General features: G+C 43.0%; 1 protein-coding gene across 1 annotated transcript in view; it reads left to right on the forward strand.

Annotated features, from left to right (window-relative positions):
- Positions 1–18,721, forward strand: part of KBTBD8 (kelch repeat and BTB domain containing 8) — a 65,977-nt gene that overhangs the window by 24,789 nt on the left and 22,467 nt on the right. Inside the window, exon 3 of the mRNA XM_053720690.1 lies at positions 6,299–7,413. Coding sequence (XP_053576665.1) covers positions 6,299–7,413 — 1,115 coding nt within the window. The remainder of the gene's footprint in view (positions 1–6,298; positions 7,414–18,721) is intronic.

Below are 18,721 nucleotides of genomic sequence, written 5' to 3' on the forward strand. Positions count from 1 at the left end.
CCTTGCTTTTTATTAAAGAAATGGTAGTAGGTCTAAGCTAAGGATATAAATGTTTACTGTTACATTAGTGAGACCTACAGAAATCGCATGATCTTGCCTCTGTCAACAAGATCTGGAAAACCTTTGTGACAGCGACATATCACTAGCAGTAAGACTTTTATATTTAAATCAATTAAATAATTTGTTTCTTTGTTAGGATAATAATTTTTCTTATTTTCCAGGTATATCTGAAAATAACTGATTTAGTTATTTACAATTAGGATTACTCGGATAAATCATTGATATTAATGTAATTATTGGTAGGTGAACTATATCCAGTTTAATAGGATCATACTTTTAACCCTTTGAGTGCTAAGCCCTTTTCCACCTGGGTGCTAAGCTCAGTTCATGGTGGTGTGATTTTTACTTGACTTCCGACGGCTGTGGTAATACATTTAGCCGAACAGGAGTTTTCAGGTTGTTACGCCCACGATTGGCGGAGTTGGCTATGGCGGCAGTTGCTATTGCGTGCCTTTTTTTTTTTTCTGTCACACTTCCTGTGTTCCGAAGTGGGGAAGACAGCTGCGTTACAGATATAGCAGCGTTGCGGTTACCGGACCGTAATTTGTAAAAGGTTGAGTCCGGATTAGCTACAGAATAGTACACTCCGTTAGCAGGCAGGCAAGCACCTCAGCGAAGCTAAGCTGAGGTGTAGAGTTGTCTGCAGTGTTTTTTTGGGGGCCATTTTGGTTTTATTAAATGACAGAAAAATAAAGTAGTTATTTTTTTCTTTAAAAATTTAAAGGAACTGTAACGGTTTCTTGGGGGGCTATTTTCTGAATAAAATATCAGTTTGTTTTCCTTTTTTACTGCTTATTGGTGAATAAAGATGGACCAAGAAACCCTGCAAGATGTTACATGTTCTTTATGTTTTGATGCTTTTGTAGAACCACCAATCCCTTTCTGTTCCTCATGTATTGAGAGAACTTTACATTACAGGGATAGACTTTTTCCTTAGCCAATATTGTCTAAGGCGGATGCTGTTCAGGAGTCTTCTGACAATGTTCAAGATATGCCGCAGCTTTCTCCTCAAGCGTCCCAAAATTTAGCGTCCATACAGCCAGTGCCCTGCGCTTCCTCTATTACTCCACCTGGAGTTACCTTGCAAGACATCGCTTCCCTAATGTCATCAGCGGTATCTGATGCGTTGTCTGCTTTTCCCATGCTGCAGGGAAAGCGCAAGAGGAAATGTAATCAATCAGTGAGTAAGGTTGCTGATATAGTAGTGGCTATTCCGAATGTCCCTTCCCAGAAACCTGAAGAGGAAGATACTTCGGTAGCATCTGAGGGTGAAATCTCAGACTCTGTGTAATACCTTTAGCGGATACTCAAGTTGTTTCTTTCAGGTTGAAGCTCGAACACCTCCGTTTGTTACTTAAGGAGGTTTTAACTACCCTGGACTCCGACACTACCGTCGTAGTCAATCCAAAGAAGTCAAGTAAACTAAACAAGTATTTTGACTTGCCTTCCATGGTGGAGGTGTTTCCTGTACCAGATCGGGCTACAGAGATTATTTTAAGGAATGGGAGAGACCGGGTATCCCTTTTTCTCCATCCCCTATATTTAAGAAGATGTTTCCTATAGCAGACTCTATCAAGGAGTCTTGGCAAACGGTACCCAAGGTGGAAGGGACAATTTCCACGCTAGCCAAGAGAACAACTATTCCCTTAGAATATGGTTGTTCCTTTAAGTATCCTATGGATAAGAAGTTAGAGGGGTTACTCAAGAAAATGTATGTACACCAGGGCTTACAATGGCAACTTGCGTTTTGTATTGCTACTGTCACTAGTGCGGCAGCATACTGGTTTGATGCGTTGTCCGATTTCTATCCGGACAGACACTCCCCTCGAAGAAATCCAGGATAGGATCAAGGCCCTTAAGTTGGCCAACTCCTTTATCACGGATGCTTCTCTACAGGTTATCAAACTGGGAGCTAAGATTTCCGGTTTTGCCGTACTGGCCTGTAGACCTTTATGGCTAAAATATTGGTCTGTGGATGTGTCTTCTAAGTCTAAACTTTTGGCAATTCCTTACAAGGGAAAGACCTTGTTTGGGCTGGGTTTGACGGAAATAATTTCTGGCATTATGGGAGGAAAGGGCCATTTCCTCCCTCAGGATAAGAGAAATAAGCAAAAGGGACGTCAGAGTAATTTTCGTTCCTTTCGAAATTTCAAGGGAAAGCCTTCCTCTCCCTCTTCCAAGCAGGAACAGTCCAAGCCTTCCTGGAGGCCCAACCAGTCTTGGAACAAGGGAAGAGAATCCAAAAAGCCTGCTATTGATCGGATCTTGTAAGGGGCAGACTTTCATTCTTCTCTCAGGCTTGGGTACGGGATGTTCAGGATCCCTGTGCAGTGGACATCGTGTCCCAGAGATACAATCTAGAGTTCAAAGCCTTTCCTCCCAGGGGCAGGTTTCTGCTTTCAAGATTATCTGTAGACCAGATAAAAAGAGAGGCGTTCTTACGCTGTGTTCAGGACCTTTCCGACCTGGCAGTGAAAATTCCCGTCCCTATACAGGAACAGGGTCTGGGGTTCTACTCCAACCTGTTTGTGGTTCCCAAAAAAAGAGGGAACCTTCAGACCAATTTTAGATCTTTAAAGTCTATACAAATTCCTCAAAGTACCGTTTTCGTTCCATTCTTCCCTTGGTTCAAGAGGGTCAATTTATGACAACAGTAGATTTAAAGGATGCTTACCTGCATGTTCCCATCCACAGGGACCATCACAAGTTTCTGAGGTTTGCATTTCTAGACAAACACTTCCAGTTTGTGGCTCTTTCATTTGGCCTAGCCACAGCTCCCTGAATTTTTTCAAAGGTTCTGGGATACCTGTTGACAGTGCTCCGACTGCGGGGCATTTCAGTGGTGCCTTATGTGGACGACATTCTGGTTCAGACGCCATCCTTTCAACAAGCAAGATCCCACACGGAAATGTTATCCTTCCTGCGATCTCGCGGATGAAAGGTGAATTTGGAAAAGAGTTCCTTCGTTCCAACTACAAGGGTAGTTTTCTTCGGAACCATAATAGATTTCTTATCAATGAAGATTTTTCTGACAGAAGTCAGGAAATCAAAGATTTTCGATTCTTGTCTAGCGCTTCAGTCTTCTCCTCGGCCATCAGTGGCTCAGTGCATGGAGGTAATCGGTCTGATGGTAGAGGCAATGGATATCATCCCGTTCGCCCGTTTCCACCTTCGACCTCTGCAGTTAAGCATGCTCAGACAGTGGAACGGAGATTATACGGATCTGTCTCCGCGATTACAGCTGGAGCAGGAGACAAGGGATTCTGTTCTTTGGTGGTTGTCTCAGGATCATCTCTCCCAGGGAACCTGCTTCCGCAGACCCTCTTGGGTGATTGTGACAACAGACGCTGGCCTAATGGGATGGGGAGCAGTCTGGGGCTCTCTAAAGGCTCAGGGGACATGGACTCGGTCGGAGTCTGTTCTACCCATAAACATTCTGGAATTGAGAGCAGTCTTCAATGCTCTTCTAACCTGGCCTTGGCTCAGTTTATCAGGTTCCAATCGGACAACATAACTTCAGTGGCTTACATCAACCATCAGGGGGAAACTCTGAGTTCCTTGGCCATGACAGAGGTAGCCAAGATAATTCAGTGGGCGGAGACCCACAACTGCTGTCTTGTCGGTGATCCACATCCCAGGAGTAGGCAACTGGGAAGCAGATTTTGTGAGCAGACAGACCTTTTCACCCAGGGGAGTGTGAACTTTCAGATTTTCAGAATTGGTCATTGAGACCATGATTCAGGCTTGTAAGCCTGTGACTAGAAGGATTTACCATAAGATATGGCGTAAATATCTGTATTGGTATGAATCCAAAGGCTGCTCTTGGAGTAGAGTTCGGATTCCTAGAATTTTGTCTTTTCTCCAAGAGGGTTTGGAGAAAGGTTTATCGACCAGCTTCCTAAAGGGTCAAGTATCTGCCTTGACTATTTTGTTACATAAACGCCTGGCGGATGTCCCAGACGTGCAATTGTTTTGTCAGGCTTTGGTCAGGATCAGGCCTGTGTTTTAGCCGGGTACTCCTCCCTGGAGTCTTAACCTGGTTCTTAAGGTTCTTCAAAAGGCTCCGTTTGAGCCGAAGCATTCCTTGGATATTAAGTTGTTATCTTGGAAAGTTTTGTTTCTTGTTGCTATTTCATCTGCTCGAAGAGTTTCAGAGCTCTCGGCATTACAGTATGAGTCTCCTTACCTTATTTTTCATGCGGATAAGGTAGTTATGCGTACTAAGTTAGGGTTTCTCCCTAAAGTGGTTTCAGATCGTCGTTCCTTCCTTGTGTCCTAAGCCTTCTTCTCAGAAGGAACGTCTGCTACACAATCTAGACGTGGTGCGTGCTTTGAAATTTTATTTACAGGCGACTAAGGATTTTCGTCAGTCTTCTGCTCTGTCTGTGGTTTTCTCAGGGAAACGTAAGGGGCAGAAAGCTATGGCTACTTCTCTTTCTTTGTGGCTGAAGAGTATCATTCGCTTTGCCTATGAAACTGCTGGACAGCAGCCTCTTGACAGAGTTGCGGTTCATTCTACGAGGGCTGTTTCCTCTTCCTGGGCATTCAAAAATGAAGCTTGTGTGGAACAGATTTGCAAGGCTGCAACTTGGTCCTCTGTTCACACTTTTTCAAAATTCTATAAATTTGATACTTTTGCCTCGGCTGAGGCTTCTTTTGGGAGAAAGGTTCTTCAAGCAGTGGTGCCTTCCGTTTAGGTTTCCTCTCTTGTCCCTCCCTTATCTGTGTACTCTAGCATGGGTATTGATTCCCAATAGTAATTAGATGATCCTTGGACTCACTGTGTCATTAGAAAGAAAACAAAATTTATGTTTACCTGATAAATGTATTTATTTCTTGACACAGTGAGTCCACGGCCCGTCCTGTTTTCCTAAGACAGGTTATGTTGGTATGTTATAAAATTCAGACACCTCTGCACCTTGTTGCTTCCTTTCTCTCCTTTGCTTCGGTCGAATGACTGGGGATGGAGAGAAGGGAGGTGATATTTAACAGCTTTGCTGTGGTACTCTTTGCCACCTCCTGCTGGGCAGGAGTGATATTCCCAATAGTAATTAGATGATGCCTGGACTCACCATGTCAAGAAATACATTTATCAGGTAAGCATACATTGTTGTATTTTCTTTCAGATCCCCAAGACTTCCACTGTTGGAAAGGTTAGGCGATTACCTTTACAACGGTGGGTCGCTGGGGTCTGTAGCTGCTTGGATGCCTGAGATACAGGCTTCTAAGCAGCCTGCTCCTATACTTAAAGGGACAGTCTAGGCCAAAATAAACTTTCATGATTCAGATAGAGCATGTAATTTTAAACAATTTTCCAATTTACTTTTATCACCAATGTTGCTTTGTTCTTTTGGTATTCTTAGTTGAAAGCTTAACCTAGGAGGTTGATATGCTAATTTCTTAGACCTTGAAGCCCACCTCTTTCAGATTGCATTTTAACAGTTTTTCACCACTAGAGGGTGTTAGTTCACGTATTTCATATAGATAACACTGTGCTAGTGCACGAGAAGTTATCTGGGAGCAGGCACTGATTGGCTAGACTGCAAGTCTGTCAAAAGAACTGAAAAAAGGGGCAGTTTGCAGAGGCTTAGATACTAGATAATCACAGAGGTTAAAAATATATTATTATAACTGTGTTGGTTATGCAAAACTGGGAAATGGGTAATAAAGGGATTATCTATCTTTTAAAACGATACAATTTCTGGTGTAGACTGTCCCTTTAACATTGTTAATTTTAAATAAAGTTGCGCTGTGACGTCACTTTGCATAACGTGAAGCCCTGGCGATGCCTGTCACTGTGCAGGCCCGGGGTAGGAGCAGGTGGGAGCCCCCAGATCTCCCTCAAGGTGGAAGAGTGCTAGCGATTAAACAAGGGATTAAACTGTAGTTTATTGGAAGAAGAAAAAATATCTGTTTAAGGAAGCATAATTTAAAATGTTACATACACAACCCCCCCCCCCCAATCGAAGCAGTTTATTTTGATTTGTAACAAACAGGAAGTGTGTGTGTGTGCACATCTCATCCTCTGGGACAGATTGCTCTCTGGTTGATAACGACAGTATTCGCAAATCTGGTCGACACCACTCGCATTAAACAGAGCAATGTAAAAAAAAAAAACTTTCTTGCAACAAAATATTTTAAATAGTAGTTCTTCCATATGTGTGATGTATGTCCCTTTACCCATGTGTATCATAAAAACCAACAATTTGAATAATACTTATGGTTGTTTTTCTTGCAGATCCATGTTCACTAGCGGCCTTACAGAAAGTACTCAGGAAGTGGTTAAATTGGTAGGGATTGAAGCAGAGTCCATGCAGCTTGTACTGAACTATGCATACACATCTAGAGTTCAGCTGACGGAGGCGAATGTCCAAGCCTTGTTCACTGCATCTAGCATCTTCCAGATTCCCTCCCTACAAGACCAGTGTGCTCAGTACATGATAAGTCGTTTGGACCCCCAGAACTGTATAGGAGTATTTATTTTTGCTGATCACTATGGCCATTCAGAACTTAAGGACAGATCTCAAGATTACATTCGGAAAAAGTTCTTGTATGTCGCCAAAGAGCAAGAGTTTCTGCATTTAAGGAAAGACCAACTAATAAGCATTCTGAACAGTGATGACTTAGATGTTGATAAAGAGGAACATGTTTATGACAGCATAATTTATTGGTTTGAATATGAACGAGAAACAAGGGAGGAACATCTTCCGGAAATATTTGCCAAATGCATTCGCATGCCTCTTATGGAAGAGAACTTTGTAGAAAAGATCCCTCCCATGTTTGCACAGGCAATGCCCCAAAACCATATAGATAAGGGTCAGATCAGTGCCAACCCCTGTACGCAACGACTTGGAATGACTGCTTCAGAAATGATCATATGCTTTGAGGCAGCCTGCAAACACTCAGGTAAGAAACAAACTGTGCCTTGTCTAGATATATTAACAGGAAAAGTATATAAGCTATGCAAACCCCCTGCTGACTTGAGAGAAGTTGGCATCCTTGTGACACCGGACAACGAGCTGTTTATCGCAGGGGGGTACAAGCCAAGCAACAATGACGTCTGCATAGACCACAAGGCAGAGAGTGATTTTTGGCTATATGACCATTCTAATAATAGGTGGCTTCCAAAAGCCCCATTGCTCCGAGCTCGGATTGGCTGTAAACTGGTTCATTGCTGTGGTAAACAGTACGCAATAGGTGGCCGTGTTTATGAAGGCGATGGCCGGAACCCATTGAAATCTGTTGAGTGTTACGATGGCCGAGAAAATTGTTGGACAGTTGTAGGGTTAATGCCCGTTGCAATGGAGTTTCATAGTGCTGTGGAATATAAAGAAAAAATCTACATTCTACAGGGTGAGTAGTCATAATCCTAAACCGCGTGTTCCAGTATACAAGTTGTGTATACAAGTATGATTGCTCCATGTAGCCAGAGTGATTTTATTGTGGTGTTTTGTATAAAAGCCTGATGAAACCCACACATATCTGGCTCTTAGATTTTGATCAAATCAAGCCCTGCTATATAGTATTTCCATATCTGCATCAGAAAGCCTGTCCTGTAGGGCCACAAATGAGCAAGAATGTAACTATCTTCTTTAGTACACACATTCAATATACTTAGATTAAATGGAAAATCATTTTGTATACAGTAAATGACCAATTAATAGAAAAACTAGCAGAAATTTAACTTTTTTGGTGATATTTGCAGAGTTTTGCAAATCCAGGGCAGTTCAGGAATAAACACTACCAGTCAAACGTTTAATATTTTGTTTATAGTTCTTTATTACTTATTGTTGCATACCAGACAAGTATCTTGCAATGGGTTCCACAACTATAAGCTTGTGAGAAGTACATCAAACTTTCATCATTTGTTAGCAGCTGAAAATGGCCACCGCCCACAGCTTTTTTCTTGTCCTGTTAGCTGTTTCCTTGTATGACGGTTTAGCAGTGCACGTTTAATATTTTTCAATTAGCTATTTAATATTGCACATGCACATATCAGCATGTGAGAGTAGGAGAACTTATTTAGGAGTCATTTGTGATTGGGGAAACATAACATACCAAAATATACACACAGTAGGTGGGAAGAGCTTGGCAGCCATTTTTGGCTCCTAACAAACAAATATTTAAATGTCTCATGTACTTCTTACACACTTATAGATGTGGCCCAGTTGCAGGATGCTTCTCTGGTCTGTACCAGTAAACAATCACCCTTATGTATTGGGTCTAGACTGCCCTTTAAGTTCATGTTCAGTAAATAACCTGAGATGTTACAAAGGTAAGTGACAAATTGCCAGAGATTAAACCGTGTTCTCCACAGGTGTTAGCTTCGGTGGCGTTATGTAGCAGTTTTCTGGGGACAGTGGAATACTTTGTAATGTTATAAAATTTTCTGTAAAAGAAATATTAAACCCAAAATGATTTTTTTATGATTCAGATAGATCATGCGATTTTGAACAACTTTATAATTTACTTCTATTATCAATTTTTCTTTATTTTCTCTATCTCTTGTTGAAAATCAGGGACATAAGCAGTTTGTACATTTCTGGAGCACTATATGGCAGCAGTTTTGGAATAATGTTATACATCTGCATAAGCACTAGATGACAGCACTATGTAGCGCTCCCGATGCCTACCTAGGTATCGCCTCAAAAAAGATTACTATGGGAATAAAGCCAATTTCATGATGGATGATTTTCTTTGCAAGACATAGCTACTCAGGTATCTTCTGCGGTATCTGAGGCGCTGTCTGCTTTTTCCATGCTTCAGGGAAAGTGCAAGAGGAAGTTTAAGGAATCAAAGAGTAAGGTTTCTGATCAGGTTGTGGCTAGCCAAGTTTACCTTGCTCAAAAATCTGAGGAGGAAGACACTTCGGGGGCGTCTGAGGGTGAAATCTCCTCGGATTCTGACAGTATAATTCCTGCTTCTGATGCTTCAGGTTTAAGCTGGAACACCCTCCACCTGTTACTTAAAGGGACAGTCTACCATATAATTGTTATTGTTTTAAAAGATAGATAATCCCTTTTTTACCCATTCCCCAGTTTTACACAACCAACACAGTTATATTAATATACTTTTTACCTCTGTGCTTACCCTGTATCTAACCTTCTGCAGACTGACCCTTATCTTAGTTGTATTAATACACTTTTTACCTCTGTGATTACCTTGTATCTAAGCCTCTGCAGACTGCCCCTTATCTCAGTTATATTAATATACTTTTTACCTCTGTGATTACCCGGTATCTAAGCCTCTGCAGACTGCTCCTTATCTCAGTTATATTAATATACTTTTTACCTCTTTGATTACCTTGTATCTAGGAACCTTCTTCCAGCCCCTGATCACATGACTGTGACTGTTTATCTATTGTCTTGCAGTTAGCATTGTTTTTTGCTAAATCTTAAATAACTCCCTGTGCCTGAACACAGTGTTATCTATATGGCCCACGTGTACTTTCTGTCTCTTTGTGTTGAAAAGAGATTTAAAAAGCATGTGATTAGAGGCAGCCTTCAAGGGCTTAGAAATTAGCATATGAGCCTACATATGTTTAGTTTAAACTAAAAATACCAAGAGAAAAAAGCAAATTTGATGATAAAAGTAAATTGGAAAGTTGATTAAAATTAAAAGTCCTATCTGAATAATTAAAGTTTAATTTATACTAGATTGTCCCTTTAAGTATTTTGATGTTCCCTCTGCGGTGGAAGTTTTTCCTGTACCAGGCCGTGCTACAGAGATTATTGCACGGGAGTGGGAGAGACCTGGAATTCCTTTTACTCCGTCCCCAATTTTCAAGAAAATGTTTCCTATAGCTGACTCTATTAAAGAATCATGGCAGACGGTTCCTAAAGTGGAAGGAGCGATTTCCACTTTGGCCAAGAGAACCACTTTTCCCATAGAGGATAGCTGTTCCTTTAAGGATCATATGGATAAGAAGTTGGAGGCATTACTAAAGAAGATGTATGTTCACCAGGGTCTGCAATGGCAGCCTGCAGTGTGTATTGCCACTGTCACTAGCGCAGCAGCCTACTGGTTTGATGCGTTGTCTGATTCTATTCAGACAGATACTCCTCTTGAAGAGATCCAGGATAGGATTAAGGCTCTTAAGTTGGTCAATTTCTTTATCATGGATGCTTCGTTACAAGTCAGTAGGTTGGGAGCAAAAATATCTGGTTTTGCTGTACTAGCTGGCAGAGCCTCATGGTTGAAATCCTGGTCTGCGGATGTTTCATCTAAGTCCAAACTTTTGGTCTTTCCCTACAAGGGTAAGAGAAATAAACAGAAAGGGTGTCAAAGTAATTTTCGTTCCTTTCAAAACTTTAGAGGTAAGCCTCCCCCCCCTCTTCCAAGCAGGAACAATCCAAGCCTTCCTGGAAGCCTAATCGGTTTTGGAACAAGAGGACGCAATCTATGAAACCCGCCAATTAATCAGTCAGCACGAAGGGCATGCTCCTGATCCGGGAGTGGATCCTGTAGGGGGCACACTTTCTTTATTCGCTCAAGCCTGAGTTCGGGATGTTCCGGATCCCTGGGCGGTAGACATCGTATCCCAGGGGTACAAACTAGAGTTCAAGACTTTTCCTCCCAGGGGCAGGTTCCTCCTCTCAAGATTATCTGTAGACCAGATAAAGAGAGGCGTTCTTACATTGTGTCCGGGATCTTTCTGCCCTGGGAGTGATAGTTCCAGTTCCCATGCAGGAACAGGGTCTGGGGTGCTACTCCAATCTGTTCGTGGTTCCCAAGAAAGAGGGAACTTTCAGACCAATTTTAGACCTGAAATGTCTAAACAAGTTTCTCAGAATACCGTCATGCAAGATGGAAAACTATATGTTCCATTCTTCCCTTGGTTCAAGAGGACAAGTTCATGACAACTATAGACCTAAAGGATGCATAGCTTCATGTTCCCATCCACAAGGATTATCATAAGTTTTCTGAGATTCTCTTTTCTAGACAAGCATTTCCAGTTTGTGGCTCGTCTATTCGGCCTTGCCACAGCTCCCAGAATTTTCTCGAAGGTCCTGGGGGCTCTGTTGGTGGTGATCTGGTCTCGGGGCATTGCAGTGGCGCCTTTATATGGGCGACATTATGGTTCAGGCACAGTCTTTTCAACAATCATACTCCCATACGGAGATCTTGTTGTCTTTTCTTCGCTTCTACGGATGGAAGGTGAATCTGGGAAAAAGTTCCTTGGTTCCAACTACAAGGGTAGTTTTCTTAGGGACCATAATAGACTACCTATCAATAAAAATATTTCTGACAGATGTCAGAAAAACAAGGATCTTTAACTCTTGCCTTGCCCTTCAGTCCTCCCCTCGGCCGTCAGTGGCTCTATGTATGGAGGTAATTGGTCTGATGATAGCTGCCATGGACATCATTCCGTTTGCTCGGTTCCATCTCAGACCTCTACAGTTATTTATGCTCAGGCAATGGAACGGGGACTATGCGGATCTGTCTCCGTGAATAGATCTGGATCAGGCGACAAGAGAATCTCTTCCATGGTGGTTGCCTCAGGAACACCTCTCCCAGGAAACTGGCTTCCGCAGACCTACCTGGTTGATTGTGACCACGGATGCCAGCTTGCTGGGATGAGGAGCAGTCTGGGGCTCATTGAAGGCTCAGGGTCTATATACTCGGGAGGAGTCGGTTCTCCCCATAAACATCTTAGAGCTGAGGGCGATCTTCAATGCTCTACTGGCCTGGCCTCAGCTTCAGTCCAGTTTATCAGGTTTCTGTCGGACAATATAACTTTGGTGGCTTACATCAACCACCAGGGAGAGACTCGAAGTTCCTTGGCCATGACAGAGGTGGTCAAAATTATTCAGTGGGCGGAGACCCACAACTGCTGTCTATCTGCGATCCACATACCAGGAGTGGACAATTGGGAAGCGTATTTTCTGAGCAGACCGACCTTTCACCCCGGGGAGTGGGAACTCCATCCGGAGGTGTTTTCCAGTTTGATCCTCAAATGGGGGCAGCCGGAGCTAGATCTCATGGCTTCTCGGCAGAATGCCAAGCTCCCGAGGTACGGTTCGAGGTCAAGGGATCCACAGGCAGTCCTGATAGATGCGCTGGTGGTGCCGTGGAATTTCAGTCTAGCATACCTGTTCCCTCCATTTGCTCTCCTTCCACGAATCATTGCTCGGATCAAGCAGGAGAGGGCTTCGGTGATTCTCATAGCACCGGCATGGCCTCGCAGGATCTGGTATGCAGACCTAGTATAAATGTCATCTCTTCCACCTTGGAGTCTTCCGCAGAGGAAGGACCTTCTGCTTCAAGGACCCTTCCTTCATCCAAATCTTGTTTCTCTGAAGCTGACTGCTTGGAGATTGAACGCTTAATTGTATCTATGCGCAGGTTTTCGTCGGTCATTGAGACCTTGATCCAGGCTCGTAAGTCTGTAACTAGAAAGATTTACCATAAAATATGGTGTAAATATCTGTACTGGTGTGAATCCAAAGGTTTCTCGTGGAGTAGTCAGGAATCCGAGGATTTTGTCTTTTCTCCAGGAAGGTCTGGAGGAGGGTTTGTCAGCGAGTACTTTTGAAGGGTCAAATATCTGCCTTGTCTATTTTGTTGCATAAGCATCTGGCGGATGTCCAGATGTGCAATCCATTTGTCAGGCCTTGGTCAGAATCAGGCCTGTGTTTAAACCTGTTACTCCTCACTGGAGTCTTAACCTTTTGTTCTTAAAGTCCTTCAGCAGGCTCCATTTGAGCCTATGCATTCCTTAGATATTAAGATAGTTTTGTTTCTGGTTGCCATTTCTTCTGCTCAGAGTGTCTGAACTGTCGGCGTTGCAGTGTGATTCCCCTTATCTTATCTTTCATTCTGATAAGGTGGTTCTACATATTAAGTTAGGGTTCCTTCCTAAAATGGTTTTGAATAAGAATATTAATCAGGAAATCGTTGTTTCTTCTTCTCATAAGGAGCGTTTGCTGCACAACCTAGATGTGGTACGTGCGTTGAAATTCTATTTGCAGACTATGGATTTTCGTCAGTCTTCTGCTTTGTTTGTTGTTTCTTTTACTAAGATATGACGAGTCCACGGATTTCATCCTTGTGGGATATTAACCTCCTGCTAACAGGAAGTGGCAAAGAGCACCACAGCAGAGCTTTATATATGGGAGAGACAAAGAAAAACGATGTATAACGTTTTTATTTTTGGCATTTAACATCCATATGTTTGATGGTGTATTTGAGGGGTTATATTTTGTTGCATCACTCAGGTGTAAAACAGCTTTCCCATACGGTTGTGTTCGGGCCTACTCCGGCATTGACCTTAAGGGGCGGGACTTATTTTCGCACGCTCAGATGCGCACTTCCTTCAGGCTAGACAGCAGCAAGCAGTAACTCCGGTGGCTCCTGGCTGTAGCAAGTTGTTCTGGAGTGTTGGAAAGTTGTTTCAAAGTACCCTGGGTGCAGGTAGGCCCAACAGAAGAGCTGTGGCGAGGTGCAGATGGTATTTTTGACTATAAATGACAAATTGTTGTTTTAAAGTACTTTAAGAGCCTTATTTCTGATCTTACTTCTGGGTGCAGTAATTTTTGGATGAACCAACGATTTTAATGTTAAAATTAGATTTATTTAACGTTATTTAAGCATTTTTGGGAAAATTGTTCACTTTTTCTTAAAGGTGCAGTACACGTTTTTTCAAAAGTTCATTTTAAGCAATAAATAGGTGTTTAAACGACTTTTGTGGTTATTATTAGTCTGTTCAACATGTCTGACATTGAGGAATCTGAATCTCATTGTTCTATGTGTTTAGAACAGGGCTCGACAAACCCAGGAGCCTGGGAGCCACTGGCTCCTAGAATTTTACCCCTGGCTCCTAACTTTTTGGGTTATTCTCCATATATCTCTATATACAAATCCAACTGTCTGGCTCCTAAAAATATGCCTGGCTCCTAAATATTCTTACTGGCTCCTAATTTGTTAACATATTTGTCAAGCACTTTAGAAGCTATTGTGCAACCCCCTCTAACATTGTGTAACTCTAGTCCTGAAAGAGCCTTACATTGTAAAGACCATATATTAGGTCAAGAAAGTCTGCCTAAGGATGATTCTCAGTCTGAAGAGAATCAGGATATGCCATCCAATTCTCCCCAAGTGTCACAACCTTTAACCCCCACACAAGCGAAGCCAAGTACTTCTAGTGCGCCTAATTCTTTTACTCTGTAGGAGATGGCTGCAGTTATGTCAACTACCCTTACAGAGGTATTGTCTAAATGACCAGTGTTGCAGGGTAAACGCAGTAGGTCAGGTATTAATGTAAGTACTGAATCCTCTGATGCTTTATTAGCTATTTCCGATGTACCCTCACAGTGCTCTGAGTTGGGGGTCAGGGAATTACTGTCTGAGGGTGAAATTTCAGATTCAGGGAATGTTTTACCTCAGACAGATTCGGATGCTATGTCATTTAAATTTAAGCTTGAACACCTCTGCCTGTTGCTTAAGGAGGTTTTAGCGACTCTGGATGATTGTGACCCTATTGTGATTCCTCCAGAGAAATTGTGTAAAATTGATAAATATCTGGAAGTACCTACTTACACTGATGTTTTTCCGGTTCATGGCAAACGGTCCCTAAGGTAGAGGGAGCCATATCTACCCTAGCTAAGTGTACTACTATACCCATTGTGGATAGTTGTGCGTTCAAAGACCCTATGGATAAGAAATTAGAGGGTCTACTAAAGAAATTATTTGTTAATCAGGGGTTTCTTTTACAACCTACGGCTTGCATTGTTCCAGTAACTACTGCAGCAGCTTTTTGGTTTGAGGCTCTAGAAGAGTCTCTTAAGGTTGAGACTCCGTTAGATGACATCTTAGATAGAATTAAGGCTCTCAAGCTAGCTAATTCTTTTATTACTGATGCCGCTTTTCAAATTGCTAAATTAGCGGCAAAGAATGCAGGTTTTGCTATTTTAGCACGTAGAGCATTGTGGCTCAAATCTTGGTCTGCTGATGTGTCATCAAAACATAAGCTTTTAGCTATTCCCTTTAAAGGTAAGATCCTTTTCGGGCCAGAATTGAAGGAAATCATTTCTGACATTACAGGAGGTAAAGGAAATGCCTTACCTCAGGATAAGTCGGTTAAAATGAGGGGTAAACAGAATAATTTTCGTTCCTTTCGGAACTTTAAAGGAGGACCCCCCGCTTCTTCTTCTTCTTCTTTTACAAAGCAGGAAGGGAATTTTACCCATTCTAAGTCAGTCTGGAGACCCAATCAGAACTGGAATAAGGGTAAACAATCCAAAAAGCCCGCTGCTGCTCCTAAGACAGCATGAAGGGGCGGCCCCTGATCCGGGATCGGATCTAGTAGGGGGCAGACTCTCTTTCTTTGTCCAGGCTTTGGGCAAGAGATGTTCAGGACCCATGGGCACTATAAATAGTGACCCACGGTTATCAATTGGAATTCAAGGACTTTCTCCCAAGAGGGAGATTCCATCTTTCAAAGTTATCTGCAAACCAGATAAAAAGAGAGGCGTTCTTACGCTGTGTAAAAGACCTTTTTACTATGGGAGTAATTTGTCCAAAATTGGGACAGGGGTTTTACTCAAACCTATTTGTGGTTCCCAAAAAAGAGGGAACGTTCAGACCCATCTTAGACCTCAAGTGTCTAAAAACAAATTTCTAAGAGTTCCATCATTCAAGATGGAGACGATACGAACAATTTTACCAATGATCCAGGAGAGTCAATATATGACCACCGTGGGGGGGCGGAGCGCGGCCGTGTAGGAACATGGCCGCACTTTTTGATACAGCTCCGTTACATATTCCCACTGGCTCTAATATGGAGACCTAAAGGGCAGTTGAGGGTTTAATTACCAAATGTTTTATTTCTAACCGAGGGGCGTATGGTCTGAGCTGTTACCGCATCCTAGACATGCCTAAAGGAGAAGAGAAGCATTTCCGCACCACAGGCCCACTCTGGCGAACACCCGACTGGTGATCTCAGGCCCCTAGGTACAACGCAAGACCCCGCGACTTACCTGTCTGAGCGGATCTGTCGCAACGAGGTGACCGGATCAACGGACATAGGCCTGGGGCAGAACGTTTGGGCGGACTCCCGCGAGCAGCCGCACGCCATCACGATACCCACGTGGCGTCTTTCCTTACCGACTAGCGGCTGCTTGCGCACAGACGCCCGGCTGTGAACGACCTCATCAGACCCATCTAAACGCAGGTACCAACTCCCATAAGGTCTCCAACGCCACACCAGTGTAGTTGCTGCTATAGGACTTGGGCCCACAAGGCGAGTCACGGCAAATCAGGGGGAAAGATCCTTCAGGCCTGTACACCATCCCATTGCCACATATAAACACAGGCCAGGTCAGTGGAAGCGGAAGGTCCCAAATTGCCCTGCAATTGCCCTGCACAGACATTTCATCACCTGTTAGCCAATTTACCAGTACATGCCACTTATACTGAAAGTAAAGGGATAACCCACTACACTAATGGCGTCTAAGCAGAAGCTGAAAGCAGACAAAAAGTCCTCCATCTCTGCCACTGCTACTATGTCCTCATTCTTCCATAAACAAGAAAATAAGATACCTGATACTGCCAAGGAACTCCAGTTGGCTGATACACCCATAATACAAGATCAGGACCCTGCTTCACAGTCACAGCAGCTCAATTTGATACAGCAGACCATCTCACAGCTCCCCTCAAAATCTGACCTTGCAGATCTAAAATCTTTCATTAAAACGGAGATGTCTTCCTTAAAAAACAACATTGGTGAACTTGGGGCTAGAATAGAATGCTTGGAAGAGGGTCAAGACACCTTAAATACCATGATGTCCAATGCTAACCACCAAATGATTAGACAGGACCTCACGTTGCAAGCACTCCAACTTAAAGTAGAGGACCTCGACAACAGAGGTTGCAGAAGCAATTTGAGGATAAGAGGAAGAAGCAACCCATGACTGCCTTGCCTCCTACCTGCTACAATTATTCGAATACATTGCCCCTGCCCTTAAACTTACTGAAACATCAATGGAACGCGCACACAGAGTGCTGAGACCAGTTCCGAAACGACCTAACCCTCCCAGGGACATTATTGTTAAATTTGCACATTTATCTAGAAAAGGAGATTTGGAGACAAGTACGCCTACAAAAGGAGATTAAATTCCAGACTTATAGTATTCAAATATTCCAGGATATTAGCCCGGCAACAATCGAAAGAAGAAGAATACGCTTTATTACCCAAGTCCTACAAGAAAGGCGAGTGAAATATAGATGGGGGTTCCCATTCAGCCTCATAGTCCAGCATGATGGCAAAACACACGTCTACAAAGATACCGAGGATTTGGAAGCTTTTTCAAAAGGTCTTAACATTCACTTCCCTCAACCAAACCCTAAAGATTCAGATTCACCCTCCATAAGCAGCCAAGCAGACCCCAAACCGCAAAGACCACAGTGGTCCCAAGCTAACAAAAAGAAAAAATTGGACCCACTACCATCCTAGGCCCCCTTCATCAACCGCGCTCGTGGGCGCCTGCCTACTACGCAGAAATGCAGGCACAGAAGACACTGAACTTTTCTCTCAGGACATACGTATAATATGGCACAGTTGTATGCTCTGGTGGGGGGTTGGGACCTGGGACAGATGCTGGACTGGCTTGAAATGATGCTCACTTGTTTTGTAATTGTTTTTTGCTCATAAAAGGGACTTAGTTTCACTCCTTCCCCTTTTCTTTTTCCACCCCCTCCCCTCCCATGCCTTGCCCTCCTAGCTACCTGCCTACTACCTATAAAACATTTCCATGGTATGTGAATTGCAACTGTTATGACATCTTCTTGTGCATTGAATTGTGGGGCTACTGTAATGTAAGAGATACTTGTTGGAGGGTGGACATTGGGTAATGTTTAACAGTTACTGTAAAAGAATTTGTTTTAAACGCACTTCTTCCCTTCCCCTACGACATAAGTTACTAACTCTTCCCACGCCAGCCATCAAAACTAAGCATTGGCTAGATTCGATATGAATCCCTGGCGCCCCCCCCCCCCCCTAGTCTTATAGCCAGAGGAAAATTTATCTTCCACCTTTATGTCCCGGTCCTCCCGGGCCCGTAACCAGAACCGCTAATATTACACTAATGTAACCTGAGAGTCTCTGCGGTCCGCCCCCTTTCCTCGCTCCTTGCCATCCAAGGCGTGATCATATACCTACCCTTATATACGGACCGCTATATATAGGCAGCCCGGCCCATAGGCCCTGAGATATTAACTCTCACCTTCCCTTTGAATTGGACCTTCTCTTATAGTTTGCCCACAATTTCCTAAAATTCTTTTTGAAGAGTCAAGTGTCAGTTGGGATGTGACACCCCTTATTTTCCAACACATGTTATTGTTGGTTCTTTCAATAACTCTTGTTCTTTTGTTAAATGTTTTTTGTTTCCAGAATTTGTATGTATTGTTTAAAGTTACATCAAAACTGCATGGCCAGTTGATTAGGCCGTGCTTGGATCCTCCCGGTCCGCCCTGCGCACAGACACTCATTTCCCTAAAGCAACAAATAGAAATCCATCCCAAAACATAGATAATGGCTAATCTAAAAACAAGATCCCATGCTAGCAATGACATAAACATCAATGCAAAAGGCCTGAACATACCTTCTAAGAGGTCGATATCCTCCAAAGACTTCCACAGACTTGGGGCAGACCTTGTGTTCCTA

This window comes from Bombina bombina, chromosome 7 (assembly GCF_027579735.1).
Source record: "Bombina bombina isolate aBomBom1 chromosome 7, aBomBom1.pri, whole genome shotgun sequence".
Lineage (NCBI taxonomy): Eukaryota > Metazoa > Chordata > Amphibia > Anura > Bombinatoridae > Bombina > Bombina bombina.